Source organism: Takifugu rubripes, chromosome 10, assembly GCF_901000725.2.
Source record: "Takifugu rubripes chromosome 10, fTakRub1.2, whole genome shotgun sequence".
Classification (NCBI taxonomy): Eukaryota; Metazoa; Chordata; class Actinopteri; order Tetraodontiformes; family Tetraodontidae; genus Takifugu; species Takifugu rubripes.
The window spans coordinates 8381496-8401454 of NC_042294.1; the positions used below are offsets into that span (position 1 = coordinate 8381496).

The following is a 19959-nucleotide window of genomic DNA, read 5'->3' on the forward strand; positions in this document are numbered from 1 at the left end:
AGCTCATTTGGAAGTGATTGAAGTGGACGTCCTACATGGACTCTTTGCCTTGGCCCGGCGGAGAGGGGACATTGAGCGGCCGTCAGCGTGCAGAGGCAGGGAGAGGCGTATCAACAGTGTCCGATGCTCCTGATGTCAGGGATGGGGGGCAACCGTCCATGGTTAATTGGGAACCAGTTAGCCGTGAAAAGATGAGTCTTTGATGACTTTATCGAGCTTTTAAAGCCACTTTCTGAAGGACCATCCGCCATTTGATCCATGGGAAACTGATAGAAATGTTTTGATGTAAAATCGTCAATCAAAGCCAAAATTTTAAACTGTAAATAGCTGGGAACTTTAGATTTTGCTTAGTGATTTTGCAGTCATGCATATTCCCTGCTGACATTTTTCTTTTAGTGAGCCTCTAGATTTAGCAGTGATTTAATATTCATCATCATATTTATTGGACGTTTTAGTCAATAATTTATCCTGTTCACAGGAGAGGCAGGAAGGTCGGGACCTGTTTTTAATTTGAATGTTGGATTATTCAGTTGCTGTAATTGGTGTAAACTTAAATCTATCTGAATTTAAATATATATATATATATATATATATATATATATATGCTGAGGAGCCATTTCCACAGAATGTGCAAAACCTGTGGTTTCAGGAGAATTTCATTACGAATGTTAATTTTAATAACCCATAACCCGCACGGCGTGCTTACGGCTTAATGACAATTGGATGAGAGGCTAAATTAATCGGACGCTTTTCATTTGTTTGCAGGTGTTAAACGATCACAGCGCAGCTCCGTTTCACTGCTGAGCGAACGCAGCAGCATTTGTGGAGCCGTTCTCCCCACAAACCCCCTGAGTCCTACCTGAGTGTGAGAGCTCCACAGCTGATCCATGGCCGTGTTTGCTATCAGAGAAAAGGGGGTGTACGTGTGTGTGTGTGTGTGTGTGTGTGGAGGGGGGGGGGGGGGGGGGGGGGAACCTCGGGATAAAGCAATACTGCACAAAAACTTGAGGAAAACAGTCAGAAAAAAATCATTGGTATTATCTTTTTTATATCAACAAATGTCAGATTGTAGCATTGGTATGCTGTTCTAATTGTCATCACATGGTACCATGAGCAAAGTGGTCATTTAATTAGTAAATGAGGCTTTTTGGAGGTAGATGCATGTTTTGGTTGAGTGTTGCTGAAGCTACTTTAATATTTCGTCAGTGAGGGTTGGGAAAATCAACCTTTTCAGCCTCCAGCTGCACCGTTCACACAGGAGCAGATCTGAAACACCTGATTTCCTCCGGGACCATGCACGGAGGCCAAGCGGAGCCCTGTAGCTCTGGCCACCTCATTCAGCGGGAATATTCCCCGATTCTGAACCAGAGGCAGTGAAATCAGCGGGTGGATACAAGAGTTAGCTGCTGAGGCTGCATTCAAGGACCAGGTGGATCTCGGACCTGACGTGCGCGTTAATCCGAGCTGACAGTTCTGAAAGCTTCTGTCCCAGATGTGCTAAATTGCTCACCGGGAGGTTTGGCTCATCGGTCACACATCTGATTGCATCTTTCCTCATTCTCAGGAATGACCTCTGGTATCTGAGCTGATTACCAGCACAGACAGATATCAACTGTGCACGTTTCACTAGAACAAATGTCTTAAAATTGCCAAGTAAACTCTTCTCTTGAGACTCACTCTTAATTTGGAGATATTGCGCACAGGACGACAAAATAAAGCTTAAAAAGATGCTGAACTCCAGGCTGCGGATCAAAAACAGGTGCAGATTTCAATTTGAATCCAGAACTAAAGCAAATCCTCCTCCTCCCAGGGTGAGAGCACAGCTCATTGCCGACGCATTCTGGACTCCTCTTGGTGCCACTTGTGAGCTAACTGCTAAGATCTGGACGAGCGTTGGCGGCTTGGAAATGAGATCTGTTCCTGGGGTCCTTCAAAATAAAATTGGGCCGCGAGTGAAACATCTTCCACCTGGTTGATCGCATCACCAGCGTTTCCACAGTAACCAGGAACTGGAACATCATTAGATGTGATGGAGCGGCTTCGTAGCACCCACGGAGGTGGACCCGCCATAAATATTACACGAATGGAGGATCAACACGCCGTGGTTAATATGGAAAAAGCATGTTTGTATTTCTTATCTTGACGTCTGGAGATGTATTATTGAAACACTGCAGCGTCTGACTGACGTCTCCTAAAGGACGACTGTTCACATGAATACCTGGATGACCAGTATGATGGATCCCCGAAGAACCTTAAACTACAACAGCAGTTGGAGGAGGGGCTGTTGCAGAATTCACTGCCCGGCTGCAGCAGCAGATCAGCCAGACGTTCCTGTCGGAGCCCAATTATTCCGCGGGAACGTGTTCCACTTCATTCTGCCCCGGCTCCGTCTGTAATTAGCCAAGTTAGGCCTTGAGAGAGAACGACGGAAGAGGAACGACATGAAACCTGTAGCAGGCTCGCAGAAAAACACCAAGGACGCAGATCTGAGGGGAGGAGCGCTGGGGGGGGGCTGATTTTCAGCCAGGAGGGAGCTGATTCAATCCCAGTGTCATCTCAAAGATCCAGGAACTGCGGTTGTTTTTAATGTCCTGCTGTCGTTAACAGCAGGCTGTGACTGTTTGGCAGCGAATGGAGCGTGAATATAAAGTTACTGCATCTTGGTTGCTTTATTAATCCGCTCTCTGCTTCTCATTACGGGCCTATTTCCCCTGGGAAGACGCTCGTATCCTGCAGGCCTTCTGTATCGGATTACATTTTGTTCATGTCAGGTGTTTTTCAGTTATGCACCTTGGAGGGCATCATTTAGTTTCCTGTTTTGTGGTTGGGTTTTTTAATTATATTGATATCCACACCAGTTTTTGAGGCCAAAATGTTCAACTTTCCTTATTTTCAACTGTTGGCAGATGAAGACATGCAGGAGGAGGAAACATGCATCTTTAATTCAAGTCCTGGGTGCAAAGTAAAACTTTAATGCTCAATACATCCAGCCCAACGTCCCTCGCCGGCAGTCCACCTGTCTACAGTTGTAACTGTTCGGACGACAGCGGCTGCAGCTTTTATCGACCTCCTTTTTAAATGGAATAAAGTCGGTGGTTGATGGCGCCCCGTTGGTCCGAGTTTTCTCCTTCCTGAGGGGAAGCAGAGAAACAGATATGATGGAAATCTGAGCAATAGCTTGAGGTTTGACTCAGTTTGGCCTGGCTAGCTAACGTTTGCAGACCTCAGCTGTCAGGTTTGGAATACTTATTTTGCTGACTGTGAGCAGCCTGCCACTATGGGGCACGTCAGCCTCCTCCTTGGGCATCGCCAAGGTTTTGCTATTATTGCTAACCAAGCTAGTCTCTCCTCGTTAAATACTGCAGTGTAATTATGGTACAGTCAACGACTTGATTTAAAAAGAAACACATTAATAGAGCTGATGAGGTTTTTTTTAATAGGTGTTGTTTGTTCATCAAAATGCTGATGAGGTTCGACTCATTTTCATCTCTGCAGCCCTTTAATGCATCAAGCTCCAGACTGGGAAAATGGGAAACACAATAATGGACAAAGAGGGGAATTACACAATAAATAAATCAGATGTAATGGATGCAAATGGCCTCCGCACGCACACACACACACACACACACACACACACACACACACACACACACACACACACACACACACACACACACATCCACACACACGCACACACACACACACACACACATCCACACACACACACACACACACACACACCACACACACGCACACACACACACACACGCACACGCACACACACACACACACACATCCACGCTCGCTCAGCATCATTTCCCTGTGAGGCCGACTGTGCAGTTGGATTTAGCTGCAGTCAGACCTGCTGACAGCTTATAGGCGAAGCAATAAAAAGATTCACACGTGTGCTTAGCTGTTCCAGCGGTGGGTCGGGGTCATGTCAAGAGGTGGATCCATTCAGGAGGCAATTTTTCAACACATTTAATATTTCGCGAGGCTTAAACCAAGATTTTTCCGTGTTTATTGAATGACCCACAGAGCAGAAGGGGACATATATATTTCCCATCTCCCCCATCAGTGTTCAGTGTCCTATTGGCACCCTCTGGGAGGAGAAGTGAGAACATGTATTCGATTGGATGGCTGATAGTCCTCTCAGCCTTTTTCTGTGTCTGGAAGATAGCCAGTGCAGCTGTACTTATAGAATTTCTGCTGCGTGGAGATTAGCCAAAATTTGAAGGCACCGTCATGAAGTCATTGCTTCAAAAGCCACATCAGTCAGAAACTGACTCTCAGTCAGTCAGAGTTAATTTGGATATTTTCACATCTGGGAAATCAAACATGTCTGGGTACTGCGATGATCTGGTGACCCGTTCCTACCCCTCACCATCTAACCCCCCTACCTGACACTGAATACAGATTATCCTGCTAATGACTGTTTGGGGGAAATATTCGCCTTTAAAGGCATGTCACTAGTGATGCACGACAAAAATAAAGGAAATTACAGGTGTACGCAAAAACTGTAGAGCTGAATTTAAAAAACAAACAAACTATGAAAAGGGTAGATAGTCCTGAATTCGGCTTCCGTTCTACTGAAGCATTAATGCGAATCACTACTGCCCTCTGGTGGACACGCGGTGGCAGAACTGGTCCCCAAGGACGGAGAGCCAGATGCGGGAGAATTCCAGATGTTTAAGCGAAATAATTAGATTATTCTATTTATCCTAATCGTTCGACCTGTCAGGACTTCAGAAAATGATACATTTTTGGACAAATGTTTGGAAATTTCTATTTTAAGCAGATTTGATTACCGATAAACAACATTAATGAGATAAAACTAATGGTAACAATAACAAAATTATAATTATTTTTATTATTATTATCATTATTATTGTTGTTGTTGTTGTTATTATGTACTCAGGGATTGAATCTGAGCTCAGAAATTTTTCACGCTTGCAGCTCGCGCATGCGCGTAGAGGAGGCCGACTGGTTTGTGTCAAGTCGAGGCAGACGGATGTGATCGAGGATAGAAAAAATCATTAAAAAATCCCCTGCGTCCTGGCATTCATGGTGACAAAGTGAGTATGGCATTTTATTTTCCCTCCCTTTAACTGTGCGAATTTGCGCACTTTTCTGCACATTTGCACGTCTAAAGGGGGAAACGGTGTTCCGCGGTGGAGTCGTCGGGATCCACCGAGGCTGCAGCATCTTTGGGTGGGAAACCCAGTAAGCAGAACCAGTTGGATTTGGCCACAGTTGGTGGAGATTGCGCTGCTCCGGCTCTTTAACCATCCTCTGGAAATGATCAGCTCATCAAATGATTTCATTATGTTTCTATAAATGGCTGCATTGCTGTTATCTTCGGGGTGTGTGTGTGTGGTGGTGGTGGCCGTCCAGTGCATGCGTGCGCGTATGTGATGCGTGCGTCTTCTCCCGTGAATGCGCCGGATGGATGCTGCCGTCCGTCACTAACGTCCCTGTTTGGCTGCTCGCCCCCACACCGACGGGCGGAGTGGAGGAGAGAGGGCGGCTGTCAGCTGAGCGCATTCTCGGGCTTCGTTCTTTTGCTTCAGCATGTTTCGACAAACCGGTAGGAGCTATTTGTTACCCTGTGCGGCCAAACCTGAACCTAAACGCACCATTCGCGGGTCGTAAACGTCGCACGGAAGTTTGCCTCCTTTCGACCTCCTTTAAATCCGCCAATAATCACTGATTGGTGCTTTGATTAATTGCTTTCTCGGTCGGTTGCTTCTCCTCCGTTGGGCCTCCTCGGCTCTGCGCGCCTGCTGTCAGATCTTTAATCTCATGTGATTTCTCGGATCTTGTGATGTTTGCGGTGATGTTCCAGCTCGGTGTCAGTGAATCCTTTCCCAGCCCAGCTCTCACTGTGGTCTCCTCTCCCTCCTCCTCGCAGCCCATGGGCACAGAGCGGGTGGAGATGCGTAAGAGACAGGTCCAGGTCCACCAGGAAGCAGCCGCCAGTGTCCTCCACGCACGCCACAGGATGGGAGAGACCCCCACCAATGCCTCCAACGCCTGCTGCTTCTGTTGGTGCTGCTGCTGTAGCTGCTCCTGGTAAATGCATTTTAAAAAACCAAAAATCCCACCCTACCCCACTCTGCAGGGGCACAAGGGGACGTCAGAGTCGTTCCGTGTCGAACTGAGAGAGTTGGGTGCTAATTAGCTTCATCTGCCAATGCCCCAATTACAGGCCTATTATTCCCAATTTCCTGTCATCACAGGAATCTATCAGCATTAACTCCTTGCAGATTTTCCTGATGGCCTTTTGTATCAGATCTCAGAGTTCTTCCAGCATGATTCAGAGGAAGTGTAAGGCCAATGAGAACCAGGAAGCTGGGAATTGTCACATAGTACGTGTCAAACCCCGACAGGAGACAGCTGTTGGTCCACTGTAGACGTGACAGCGAGAAGATGTTTATTTTCAGGCACGTCTCCGCTACCACAGAATATTAGGTCTAAATTCCGATAAAGCCTTGCCTGGTGGTCAATTTTATCTCTCAGAAATGTTGAAATATAGAAGATGATGAAGATGAGCCTGATTTTCTGAACGGCTGTGCCCCAAAAACACCTTCCTTTCTGAGAATGTAGTGAGATTAAAAGCGAATGTTGTCACAAATCTGACTGAAAATGACTCAGTGTGCTTTAAAGCAACATGACAGCAAACCAGGATGGTGTTGGGAGCCTTTCGACCTCTTCATATTGCAGCATTCAATAGGAAAAAGGGAGTTTTCTCCACTAAAATCAGGTTTCTATGAGAAATCTCCTTTTTTTGCTGCGTTATGTGAATGAATATTATCAATTTCTGCCAGTGATGTTAGCAAGTAGCCGCACGAAGGCCTCGGCGAGTCCAAAGACGTGGCCGAACGTAGCTGCTCTCAGAAAGTGTGCACATTAAATCTGAACTCTGGAGCTGCGGAACTCGGAGCCGTAGTGGCAGCACGATCTGATAGCGCCTACGCAACTTTGCAAATACGCACAGCGCCTCTTGGAAACGTGTGCGACGGTATGCAAATGCACGATAGCATCTGCAGTTTGTGAGGGTTGCAAATGTGCGCGCAAAGTTGCAGACGTGTGTCCAGAAACCCCAGTTATGAGCACATAAAGAATCTACAGATGCGCTGGTCAGATATGCTGCTTGTCATGTGCAAATGCAGGAGGTTACGGGCTAATGTGAAGAGCACAACCCTGATATCAGACAGAAGGAGAAAAACAGTGGTCATGTGATCCTCACTGGATGTATGGATGAACAGCTTGGACCTCCGGGGCTTTTAATTTGTTTTCAACCGTTTACTTGTGCTTCCTCGGAGAACAGCGGGCTTGTTGTGCGCGGAACATGTTAATTCACTCCACCGGGGATGAGTAATGCAATTTGTATCCGCATCTATATCAATTCCATCTAATTGTTGCGGCTAAAACAAATCACGTTCCCAGATGGGACGGCGCTCACCTGAGCCTATTAGTCAGGAGCCAGCTGCTACATGAGGTGTGTGGGACCTTTTAATTACGCAGAGGAGGCACACGTCACTGTGCATCCCCATATTCCTATCAGGTGATCCAGAAAGCACTGTGGCTGTTGTTGTTTTTATGATGGAACAAACAACTTGCAAGGCCAACAATGTGTCAGTGTATACATTATGTGCATTTTAGCATCAAAAAGACAGTTATTAGCGTTCATGCTACTTGGTTACAGCCATCCGTACATCCATTTTCCATCGAGTGCCACTTTCCTAGTCAGGGCGTTGGTTGCTGGTGGAATCGTTAGGTGGGAACACACCTGGGACAGGTCACCCGTCCATCACGGGACACACACACACACACACTCACTGCTTGAGTCTCTGTGGGGGACATTTCAGCTAAACCTGTTAGCAGTGCTAATCTTGTAGAAATTGTAGCTGCATTCTTTTTTTTAATATAATAAAAGGAAGTTTTGATGTAAAAGGTACATATTCCCCCTCAGTCTGACTGTCAGGAGTGAGGATGAGGCGGTCCAGAGGTCCACTTGTGAACGCCGAACAGAGGGACCCATGAACTGTGAAGAAAGGTAATGAAAGACCTCAGCAGTCAGTCAACCCGAGATGCGCTGAAAGAATGAAATAAGTCTGACTTGTTACGTTTCCTCCTCTGAGTCTGCTGCCCACGCTGGAGGACGCCCGCTCCTGGTCGCTGTCATTCGAAAAGGTGATGAAGAGCTCGGCGGGTCGCGGCTGCTTCAGGCAGTTCCTGCGGACCGAGTTCAGCGAGGAGAACATGATGTTCTGGATGGCCTGCGAGGAGCTGAAGAAGGAGACCAACAAGACTGTGGTTGAGGAGAAAGTCCGTCAGATATACGAGGACTTCATCTCCATCCTCTCTCCAAAAGAGGTGAGGCTTTGATTGGCTTAGCCTATCAAAGGGACAGGTCACCCGTCCATCATGGGACACACACACACACTTTGATTGGCTTAGCCTATCAAAGCGTGCGGAACAGTGCCCCTAGCGGCAACATCTGCTACTGCACCGACACTCGACTTGTGAATCCCCTATTGCTGTATCATAAGACCTCTCTCACGTGTTCCTGCCCTCCAGGTCAGTCTAGATTCCCACGTCCGAGACGTTATAAACCGCAACATGTTGGAGCCGACCTCACACACCTTCGAGGAGGCCCAACAGCAGATCTACACGCTGATGCAGAGGGACTCGTACCCGCGTTTCATCAACTCGGCTGCGTACACGGATCTGCTAAAGAACCTGGAGGAGCCTCGTCCCGAGCCATAAGACTGACGCACGCTTTTACCCCCAAAAAAAAGGCACGTGCGTCCCACCTGAAGGGAGGACGTGTCTGTTCCAGCTGGAGTTTAGGATAAACACGTCCAAACTGGTTGCAGACCAGCTGTAACTGCTCTTTATTTACATGTGATTAGCTTACCAAAACACTCGGCGCGGCGAGAACAAATGCTCGATTCAGCATCAGTAACTTGTTGCAAACATATGTATATTTTTCTATACTCCCCAGCACTTGACATTGCACTTTTCTACCTTATCCAATGAGGGAACGCATGCGTCTGTGGGCACTGCATTTGTATTTAGGCCAACGGTGAGCCTTAAATGCATCTTCAGTTCTTGTAGAAATATTTAAACCTTATTTAAACAGTAACTTAAGGAGGGAGGAAAGTGCCTTGGAATAAGATCTTCTACGCTCACACCTTTGCGAGGGTGACTTCACACGCTGGTGCTTTCAGCTCTTCTCAAAGATGAACCTTTATACGCGCTCAGTGAGCTGACACCTGGAACAAAATCTATATTTGTGTGTTTCAATACTGTGATATTAGTCATATTTAATTTCAAAACGTGGACACAGGAGGCTGGTTTCACAACTACTGATATATTTATGTATTTATAAAAATGGTTTCCTGTGAAATAGATATCCCAATCTCACCTATTAAATAAAGCACAATCGTATGTTGTCGTATGTACGGAGCATATATGGTTCAGCTTTTATAATAACGCCATTAAAATGGACCGTGTTAGTGTACAGGTACGGTCACCGTGGCGATTGAGCCCGTCCGACCTGGCGTTAAAAGATCAAAGCGAGGCTGCACCAGTCATTACACCTCTAGTCTAAAATATTCAAGAAAAAGAGAGAACAGTTTGGTTCTAACATTTTTTATTGCTTTATTTGGGTAATACTATAGTAATATGCAGCCCTAGTGCGTGCACTGCGTTGCCATGGTATTTGAAGATCAAAGAAATGTTTGACCAGTCAGAAATGTCATGGGAGCTCCAAAGTGATTCCTGAATGAGTAAAACACAGCTTACTGCCCAGAATACTTATTAATAATGATACTACAGATTAATGCACACAGGGTGCACGTTAACACTCGCTGGAGATTGTTGCAAATGTAGTTTGTATGAAAAACAAGTCCAGAGTTCACATCTGCAAAAAAAAAAAAAAAACAGAAAGCGGAACTTTCCAAACCTACAAGGAAATGTTTTAAAAAGTGACAAATATCCAACAGTTGATCTTTAGTGTTTTTTTTTTTTGTTCTTGTCAGTAAAGCAAAAAACAGATTATTAGATTCACAACCATTTAAACAAGCAGAAGGAAATAAAAGTGGGAGGGTTTTGATGGATAAAATGTCTCGATCGACCGGTTTCAGATGAATAAACTTGAATTAGCGACGTTACAAACAAGCTACATGAGGAGGAGAAACAGGCCGTGAGCGTTTGACCGGCGAGTTTGGCTCTCGGTCGCTTAATGGTGAACTTTCTTAAAGCAGCTACTGTGACTCTACGTTAACGCTGAGCTCAGGGTCAGGTTACGTTCAGCTCTCTGCAGGCCCACGTCGTCCCCGTCCTCTGCGGCGCCGGCAGCGCCGCGCTGTTGTTACTGTAAAAGCGTGGACGCTCGCGTCCCACGGAGCCTCGCTGGAAGTCCAAAAACAATCCGATGGTTGTAAGCGGCGACCCCTGACCCCTGCCTTCACTCGTCCCTGATGGGCGGGAGCTGCTTCTCGATGAACCGTTTGATATCCACCATTTCCTGCGCAGAGAATAAACAGGCGAAACCAGTCAGCGTGTGTCAGGAACACTGGCGGGGAACCCCCCCGCCCCGCCCCGCCCCCACACTGACCTCCGGACACGCGCAGTGAGACAGGCCGCGATACGGCTTGAAGGTGATGTTCGAGGGATTGATGAGGCTCTTCATCTTCTCTGCCGTCTGGGTGCCAAACACAAACGGGACCATGGGGTCGGCGTCTCCGTGGCACTGCAGCACGTGAATGTCCTTATTAGCGCTGTTGGCAGAGGCCTGAGAATAGAAGAGATTAGGATTACTGTATGATCATCATCCGATTGTCAGAGATTAGACTTTAGCCCGGAGCTATTACTAAATCACCATTTTGTCACGGTAAAACGAAGCGGCTTTAGGCTGATTTCGTAGCCGAGTGAAGCGCCGTTCAGTGCTGGTCAGCTATATTTGTTTGTTTGTTTACCTGAGGAAAGGAGTTGCGTAGAGGGAGCCAGCAGCTCAGAGCGACCACGCCAGCTAGTTTCTGCTGGATCGTCAAAGCTGTGTAAAGAGACAACGCTCCTCCCTGGAATTAAATAGAAAAAGTTTTCGCCCATTGGCACACATAGAAAGGAGACATATAAAGGAGTAAATAATCATTAAAAAGTGAAGCGGCTTGATCCAGGTCATTGTAGGTTAGCATTTATAGCATGTACACTTTTTATGCTGTTAAAATGGATTTCAGTGTTCACATCTCCTGATTCTTTCACCTCGCTACTCTTTTGTACTGATATTGATCTTGAGATCTGGGAGATACAGTTCTCAGTGAAGCTGTGTGACTTCCTGCCTCCTGCCTCACTGGCAAATGATTCGAAGCAAAAGATGTTCATGTATATTTGTAGCGTGAAATATTCACTGCGGGGGCGCACACAGACCAGTTCAGTTTAACAGGTACAGTTTCCAATTTAGTTCAAATAGCATCTTCATAGGAATTTCAATTGGACGACCCAGATTAATGATTTTTATTTCTAGTGGTTGTGGGTTTTTTTTGTTTATTTTTATATTTTATAACAAGAAGTAAGTAGGAATAGTCAGTAACTCGTATATATGATCCTTTAAAATCAAAAGTCGCTCTATGTGAAGGAACATGAAATCACTACCTGTGAAAATCCCCCCAGGATAATTCTATGAGAAGGAATTCCATTCTTCACTTCTTGGTCTATCATGGCTTTAACTGTGCACAAATGACACAAAATTAAAAGCCAAATTAATTTACCAGTCAGTCCCATGACTTCCTGGGTGTGGCACAAAGATCTGCACATAAATAGACCTACTGTTCTCTGATGCTCTCTTAATGCCGGACTCGTCTTCTAATGCATCCGGACTCAAACCATGAATATCAAACCTGTTGTGGGGGATTAAAAACGATGTTATATCAATGCATTTGACCACCACCATGTGCACAAGCGAAGTTAAACTGGTTTAAATACTGTGCTGCTTACCAAGAAGGCATGGACATTCTCAAGTTTAAAGAAACTGGCATGATGGGACTGCAATCATGAGAAGGAAATCATTCAAATCACGTTCAAAGTTGGCCTAAACTGCACAAAAACATGTAAAATGACTGTAAAATAAGTCAAGTTTCCACTCACGCGTGTGGGCAGATGTATTTTACATGGGGTATCCTAATACCAGCAAAGGTATCCGCCCAACCATGCCTGATATGGTGGCAAAACAAAACGCATTTAAACACAAGTATGCAACACAATTAAATATAAAGATGCGAAGAGGAAAATCATACTTTTACCTACCCTGTATCGCCGAGGCCATGCAGAAATATCACCTAGGAACAAACACAAGTGCGGTTCCGGTCAGTTGCTACAAAAGATAAACAACAGCTTTTCCTGCACAACTTTTTCTAACCTTAACTTTTCAGACATTAATTCGGGGTTAGGGTTAGGGGGGGAACTCACCGCCGCTGTAGCTTTTCGGGCAGCAGGCACAATGGCAGGTAAAGGCGCTGACATGTTATTGCCGCACATGCAGCGCTAAGCCAGCTACTATGTAAAAGTTAGCAACCTTTATTAGCTCGGAGCTAAGGTTTTCCCGGCTCCCGTAACTGTGCCAACGTTAACCGTGTTAACCGTCTATTGAACGAAGGACAAAGTTCGAACGAAGGCGGAGGTCAAACTTCGGTCTTCTCGTAAGTTTAATTATGTAGAAACGGTAAACCGGCGGCTGACACTGGCTAACATGTCACTCACTCACAAAGGCGTCCGACTATTGTCCCGCCTCCCCAGCTCGGTGATTGGCTATCTGTTAACTTCCTCTACAAATACAGTGCAGTGATTTGTTGTTTGAAACGTCGGTCTATCATGTTCGGTTTAATGTCGATTATACCGCAACAATGGCACGGAACCCAGGGATCGGCGTCAAAGAAATATACAAAATAAAGGGGAATGTTATAGTTATTTAATTACAGTGTTATGTCAACACTTCGGTAAACATGTGTGATATTATGCCCCGAGCATCGCTCCATTTAACAAGAAAAAGTTTGATTTTATTTCGTTTGCTTAACATTAAATCTTGAAGTCCTGAAGTCGGCTTTTAAAAAAATCACATCGATTACAAGGTGAAAACAGTGCTTTTATTTTTAACACAACGTTGTACTATTAAATACTTCCGGGGTCACTTCTGTCACGTGACTGCTGTGTCCTTGGTTTGGCAATCTTTGACATGTGAGCGTTTGAAACATGTCTTTTACAAAGAAAACTGGTAGTAAAGCGTTGGATGCTTTGCAGAATCTTCCGCGGATCACGTTAGCAAACTTACGTCCAGAACCGGGAGCCAAAAAGGCGGTAAGCTATAAGCTATAACCGGCTAGCCTGACTATGGCTACTGTAGACAAGCGTTCATCTTCAAATTGGTTGAGATCATTCATGCCAAACATCACTTGCACCAACTTTGTTAAATGCAGGAAAAACGGCGTGGCAGAGGACAACATGGTGGCAACAGAAGCGGTCGAGGTCATAAAGGCGAGCGGCAGAGAGGAACCCGACCCCGGCTTGGTTTTGAGGGTGGCCAGTCTCCTTTTTATTTGATCATCCCAAAATATGGCTACAACGAAGGCCATAGGTAAATGAAAGTCAAGAGCTTATCGACGTCCTTCAAAGGTTCAAATTAATGTCAAGTAAAGTGTGCGTCACAATTCCAAACCTTTAAAATAGGCGCAATGGCAGCTGCAACTAGAGATTTTGGAGTTGCTGTATTATGTAAATATTTTGCATCGCATTTTACACCGAATGCAGAAACAAGTTTTATCCAAAGGTGTGTTTGGCTTTCAGCCCAATATTCTTGGTATATTTTCCACATCTGGCTACTTTTAGTGAACAAATGATCTACTGAGTTATGCGTTATCTTCTCTTTACGTCTCCTTCCTCCTTCAAAATAATTCCAAGATCAGCTCCACCAGTTGATTTTGACGTTTGCTCTCCTTCTCAGTCGTCGCCCTCAGTACCAGCCTCTGTCATTGAAACGACTGCAGTACCTGATCGATCTGGGACGGGTGGACCCGAACCAGCCCATCGACTTGACACAGCTGGTCAATGCTAGAGGAGTGACAGTCCAGCCTCTGAAGAGAGACTACGGTGTCCAACTTGTTGATGAGGTAGAGGGTGCATCTGATAGAAAGGACTTTTCTGATTGATAATACTGGCTCCATGCCTCTGATGAGTCTCATCGGTCTCTTTTGACATTTTACACTCAGGTTGAAACGAATAAAGCTTTTTAAAGGAGGTTAAAAAAAGTCCGAAACTTCTCTTGTATAAAGTTATGCCAGTAGGGGGCGCCATAAAGTAGTTTTGTGGTCTTGAAACGTCAAGTTGTTTTCATCCCTCACTGTCATGAGGTCAGCTTTCATGTGCACTTTCTGTTCCAGGGTGCTGATATTTTTGCTGCAAAGATCAACATTGAGGTCCAGAGAGCCTCTGAAGGAGCAATAGCTGCTATTGAGAGAAACGGAGGCGTCATCACTACGAGCTTCTATGACCCCATAAGTCTCGGTAACTAAGGAATGACCAACCTCATGCCCTCACAGCTATCTTATGTACACTCCGTAATGTTTCTATAATCTCTTTTATTAAAGGTATTCTCATCAAGCCCGTCCCGTTCTTTTTGCGAGGGCAACCAATTCCAAAAAGAATGTTCCCGGGGGAGGACATGGTCCCGTATTACAGAGGTGCAGAAAACCGGGGTTACTTGGCCGACCCCGAGCAAATCCGGGAGGCACGGCTAGCCCTCGCACGGAAGTACGGATATGTCCTACCAGACATTTCAAAGGATGAACTCTATCACATGCTCTCCATGAGGAAGGATGTTCGACAGATCTTCTTTGGACTGTCTCCAGGCTGGGTCGTCAACATGGCAGATAAGAAGATTCTTAAACCCACCGATGAGAAACTGGTGCAATATTACAGCTCATAAGTGTGAGGAGGCCAAAAGGCCAATGCGCATGTACAGTAACGTGGCAATGAAAAAGCCTTTGATGTGTGGATTTTATAATAAAAATCAAAGCAGAATTCAGACGTTCTGTCATTTTAACCTTTCTTCATTGTCTCACCCTTCCAACTGCGGCGTGAAGTCCGCAGCGGTGATTAATCGCTGCTGTCGTGCAGCCGACGCCTTTGAGCGATACTGGCCAGAATGGCGTGATGGAAGGAACGTGAACTGTAACAGGTGAGGGGGAAATGAGGAAAATAAGATAACTCAAAGAATGAAAACAGGAAACAGATGCCCAGCGGTGTGTGTGCGTTCGCTGTGAAAAGTGTTGCTTCGGCAGGAGAAGGGGAGATTGAAATTAGTCATAGGCAGCTGTATCCTGGTGTGGATGTTCAAAAGAGCCCCCTCCCCTCCTCCCACACACTTCTTTTGGAATACAATCACAAGGAAGTACGTATATACAGCTAAAGTGGCCTAATGAGAAATGTTTATGCTTTGATAAGGAAATTGCTGTGATTTAATCTGAATTTGATGAGACGTCTCATCGCCCACCTTCCCAGTATTCACACTTTCCCTGTTTAAAAGGACTTCAGAGTCTGGAGGGTTTGAAAGCAACGTAAGCACATTTTGAGCCCCAAAAAACAACAGTTTTTGCCCTTCGCAGACCTTTTGTTGTATAACAGGCCCCTTATATTTGAACTCTCCGTCACGCTGGTGTTTATTTTCTGAAGTCAAAATGGCACCCTCTCTATAAATAACTTGGTATTTCACGCAGATATTGTCTTAAGGGAGGCTACCATAGAATTTCTGCTGGTATAAAAACACTTTATCAAAGGAAACATATGTTTGTGAGTGTGTGCGCCGGACTATGAGCATTGTGTTGCTGCACAAAATCCCCCTTTGCCACGTTAGACGGCTGCTCGGGCCTCAGTTATGAGGGGTGGAAGAGTGAGAAAAGCACGAGGAGCCCTCTGATAATGCTTATTTTTATCAGATCCATTAATATTCTACTAAAAATACCTTTAAGGTCAGTTTAGATTCGTCTGCAGCTCGTGTGTTTTTCATGTTTTCCCAAATCTCAAGTATCTAATAAAGTAGATGCAAATTGGGTACATACGCTTCCGACCTGCCAGGAAAACCTCCCCAAATCCTTACAGCATAATACTTTAAATAAATCACGCCACAGGAAAGAAAGAGCACAATCATTGTTTATGGCAGAACTGCGGTGCTTATCTTCAAAGCAGCAGATCCTTTTGAATTCGAATCAAGTCCCAGACGAGCAAAAAGGAGAGAAAAGGAGCGAGCCGAGAGGCCCAGGCTGCCGAAAGTTACTCCACTTAAAGCGTGTGTGTTGGAGGGCAAAATTGTGATTTTTCTCCATCAATTACAATTAAGGCTAAAAAGATTTGTCTGTTTTAGGGAAGCATTTTATCTCCGCTCTCTGCTCCAAATAATCTAATGTCTGGGTCTAACCAGTTCACGCTATTTAATTAGACATTAAAGCATCGCCGCTGCAGCAGAGCAGGCTCTTGTTCAGGCGTTGTTTTGATTATCTGCCGCCTTGAATGAGCCATTTAGGACAGACACAAGTATCACGGTGTCTGACAGCTCTCAGTCTAGTTCCAGTTAATAATTGGGGCTAATTACAACTAAATGCACCCCCACCCCATCCCGTCTGCTTTGAAGAGACGCCTAGGATCATGATGACAGCAGGGCAGTTGGTGTGCAAGAACCCAAAATGATCCCACTGATCCACCAAATCTGAGGCTGCATGGGTGATAAAAGACTTGGAAGACTAATTTAGCCTCTTATTATCAGTGAAATGATTCCTAATTTTCAAAGAAATGCGCCATTTCTTGCAGCCTGGACTTCTGCCTCATTAGTCTGTCTCACTGGAGTCTGCAGGATAGACAAATTGAATACAATTAGAAGCCTGTGGCACCCCCAGTGAGAGGATAAAATAACCAAAGACCCTCCTCAGAAGCTCATGATTCAAGTCTGACATTTTCCATTACCAGCATAAAATGGCAGTAAAAAGTAAAATAGACCTGAATTGTCTGTTTTTGGTCCCTTTTGTTCTCTACAACTTAACTCACACTCTTTTTCAGCCTTTTAAATTCATTTAACGTACTCACTTCATCAATAAATAGATTGTTTTCCTTGATACAACACACACATTGGACTCTAAAAGAAACAAAGTTGGGAATAATTTGCTAAATGATTGATTTATTGTCTTGAACTTCACATTTCAGCAGATGCCCATGTTGCACATTTCAACCCCCAGGCCTGCGAGGCCTCGCGCTGCGTTTCAAGTCTGGCCGAGCGGTCCGTTATCTTGCCTCGGAGGTGGACGCATCATTGTGTTTGGCTAATGAGGCCGCATTAAGCCTGTCTTCACCAGGGGGGCGTGTAATCCTCTCAGCTGGGCCTGACGTAGGGCCGGGCTGGGCACTGTTTACGCGGGGAGTGTGGAGGCTAACGCTCTGGATCCCAGCCTGAGTCTACGCGTTAAATCTTCCTGGTTAAGAATTAAAAGAGGAGGGTGAGGGGAGGGGGTGGGTCAGTGCATAGAATGCTGCCCTAACAGAGTCTGTCCTGATGCAGACCTGCTGTGTCCATACAATACAGCAAGATGCTGGCTGTGAAAATCACATGTATTATATTCCCCTTCACACCTTGCAGCCATGATACAATGCAGCTCTCTATGAATGAGCCACTGTAGGGAAAAAGAGTGGGATGGCGCCGCCTGCGGCCTGCAATACAGTGCTTCGTTATCAGAGGCCTCCTGTTTCACTCTCCTGCGGATTTCTGTGAGCGTCTCCGCAGCTCCAGCAGGCACCCGGTCCTCCCCGGACGACAGACGCTCTGCAGCCAGATGAGAATCGCTATTTCCAGGTCCGTCAAAGAGCTCCAAAATCCATCTGATATTCCACCCAAACGTGCATCCAGTCCGACCAAAACGGCAGAGACTAAGCAAGTCTTCCGACTCTCAAGGCCGGCATCCCTACCTGTGCCATCCCTGGTCCAAAGTGAAGAAGGAGAGGAGGTGTCCCATATATGAGTTCTGTTCAGTACAATGGCACATTGTGATCAGTAATCATGAGGACAATCACCATTGAGGAAGCACAGAGGCCATTCAGCTAGTTTGGCCATGAGACAATGCAGTGATACCCCCGTGTCACCTCATAGATTAGGAATCATTATAAGAGATGGAATAAACCACAAATTGTGCCTTCTTTTCTACAAAAAAGGTCACATTTTCTATGTCATTTCGGTGCAAATATTCAAAGAAACTCTACTTCCCCCCCTCACACACTTAAATCGTCGAAGGGTTTATCATAAAGTATCCAAGGTAGTTTTCTATGTCAACTGGACTGGGTGTCTTGACATAGAAAACTACCTTGGATACAATGACCTGGATGATTGAGAATCTACACAGACATTTATCCACAAAGACCGTCTAATATTTGTCCGACCTAAGTCAAAGCTCAGCCGAAACTAAACGTTATTGTATTCACGCTGCGTCGTTCAAGCTAATTGATTCAATCCATTAGAGCTTCTTCGCAGCGCATTGGCGCATGCGTCGCGTTTCACGCCGCAGATGTGGATTCACTCCAACATCGCGTCAAAGGAGCCACCCTCCCTCCCTGGACAAACACCAGCTAACTCCGTGCTTATTCCAGTCAGTTATTCCACTTTATAAGCCCAAAGAGATGAATTCACTGCGCTCACATGGATTTTTCCTGCCTTATCTCGTCTCTCAGAACTTCAGTCGGTGCGCGCGCATTTGTCAGCGCAAACAACATAACTCAATCAATCCTGCTATTGAATTTGCCAATGTCAATGGACTGATTGGATTTTTGATTAGGACCAACCCTTGGTCCAAACTGAAACATGCCCCCGAAGGCAGGTGTGTATTAACCCTCTCCGGACCTTTAATACACTATTTGTGTTTCAAAGAGGCCTCATAAGCGACTCGTCTGCAGGGACAAAGCCTCGCAGGTGCAGATGAATTCACCTCAGCCTGTCCGTGTATTGCAGACGTCACCATAATGGCGTGTATTGTCTGCATAATGTGCATAAAGACACATATTCATTGAAACCACAGAGGTAATGGTGTCGTGTTATACACGGTGATCATTAAAGACAAAAATCAATGCTTCGTGTCCCATTCCAAATCTAAGTTCACAATAACTGTCACTACTCTACGTGTATTGACTATTTACCCTTTTCCCCTCAACATTTGTGTCACAGTATACATAAAGAGACAGTTTCTGTGAGTCTGAAGGGATCTGAAGATTCTCTTCCTTCGCGTTGGGCCGTTTCCTGCTTGTGCGTCTTCCTGAGCAGCCACTCCTTCCATTCCAAGAATTAAAATGTGTTCTTTTTACAGCATTTTATTATTTTATTTTCGTTTTTCAGTGTCCTCAGCTCCTCGCACGTCTGTCTTTTTTTTTGTTGTTGTTCAGGGCAAATATTTGTGCGCAGTAATCGCGCAATAAAAGCGCCTTGATCATGTTTGTTTCAGTCCTGTAAGATGCGCTTCGATAAAGACAGTGGAGGACCGATAAGAACCGAGATCCACAATGTAATTAGTAACTAACCCAGCCTGCAGAAAACTTTGAAGTCCTCCCATCAATACTCCGGCCGTCTTTCAGGACCAATTGATTAGATTCCATTTCTCTCCGAAAGCTGTAATTTGATTTCCCTAATATGGTTTCTGACCAAATCACGACTGAAAACAGATTTAGCTTCATTCCAAGTGGCAATTCTAGGGTGTCTCTTGCCTAAATAAATCATGCACAAACCTGAAAAAAAATCTAAAAATACAAAATAATGTACACAAAAAAAGAACTATCATTTTCTGCTTGGGCGAATTTTACAGGGGAAAAGTAACTGTTGTCTTGTTTGGCTGAATTTAGACATGATGCAACATTGTGGCATCGTCTTAATTGTTT

At 45.2% G+C, this 19959-nt stretch overlaps 3 protein-coding genes and 1 long non-coding RNA gene across 5 annotated transcripts; 2 read left to right on the forward strand and 2 right to left on the reverse strand.

Moving 5' to 3' along the window:
- Positions 1-4963: 4963 nt before the first annotated feature.
- On the forward strand, positions 4964-9466 carry LOC101079747 (regulator of G-protein signaling 20-like). Of its 2 annotated transcripts, none has more exons than XM_003968077.3 (5): positions 4964-5075; positions 5912-6072; positions 7976-8059; positions 8145-8379; positions 8584-9466. In XM_003968077.3, the coding sequence occupies exons 2-5, from the start codon at positions 5915-5917 to the stop codon at positions 8770-8772; spliced, it is 666 nt and encodes a 221-aa protein (XP_003968126.1). In that variant the 5' UTR covers positions 4964-5075; positions 5912-5914; the 3' UTR covers positions 8773-9466. The 2 variants fall into 2 exon arrangements, with proteins under 2 accessions (XP_003968126.1, XP_029698805.1); XM_029842945.1 differs by lacking the exon at positions 4964-5075 and adding an exon at positions 5241-5587.
- Positions 7501-8261, reverse strand: LOC115251278 (uncharacterized). The gene is made up of 2 exons (XR_003889853.1): positions 8123-8261; positions 7501-8047 (listed from the first exon to the last, which is right to left on the reverse strand). It is a non-coding gene; the product is annotated as an uncharacterized lncRNA (long non-coding RNA).
- A 178-nt stretch (positions 9467-9644) lies between the features above and the next one.
- On the reverse strand, positions 9645-12802 carry lypla1 (lysophospholipase 1). Its single transcript, XM_003968076.3, has 9 exons — positions 12478-12802; positions 12316-12347; positions 12157-12222; positions 12007-12054; positions 11839-11909; positions 11665-11738; positions 10989-11090; positions 10628-10804; positions 9645-10537 (listed from the first exon to the last, which is right to left on the reverse strand). Exons 1-9 carry the CDS (start codon positions 12544-12546, stop codon positions 10478-10480), a joined length of 699 nt encoding a protein of 232 aa, XP_003968125.1. The 5' UTR covers positions 12547-12802; the 3' UTR covers positions 9645-10477.
- Positions 12803-13174: 372 nt separating this feature from the next.
- mrpl15 (mitochondrial ribosomal protein L15) lies at positions 13175-15085 on the forward strand. The gene is made up of 5 exons (XM_003968078.3): positions 13175-13362; positions 13482-13639; positions 14006-14171; positions 14442-14565; positions 14649-15085. Exons 1-5 carry the CDS (start codon positions 13258-13260, stop codon positions 14984-14986), a joined length of 891 nt encoding a protein of 296 aa, XP_003968127.1. The 5' UTR covers positions 13175-13257; the 3' UTR covers positions 14987-15085.
- Positions 15086-19959: the final 4874 nt, after the last annotated feature.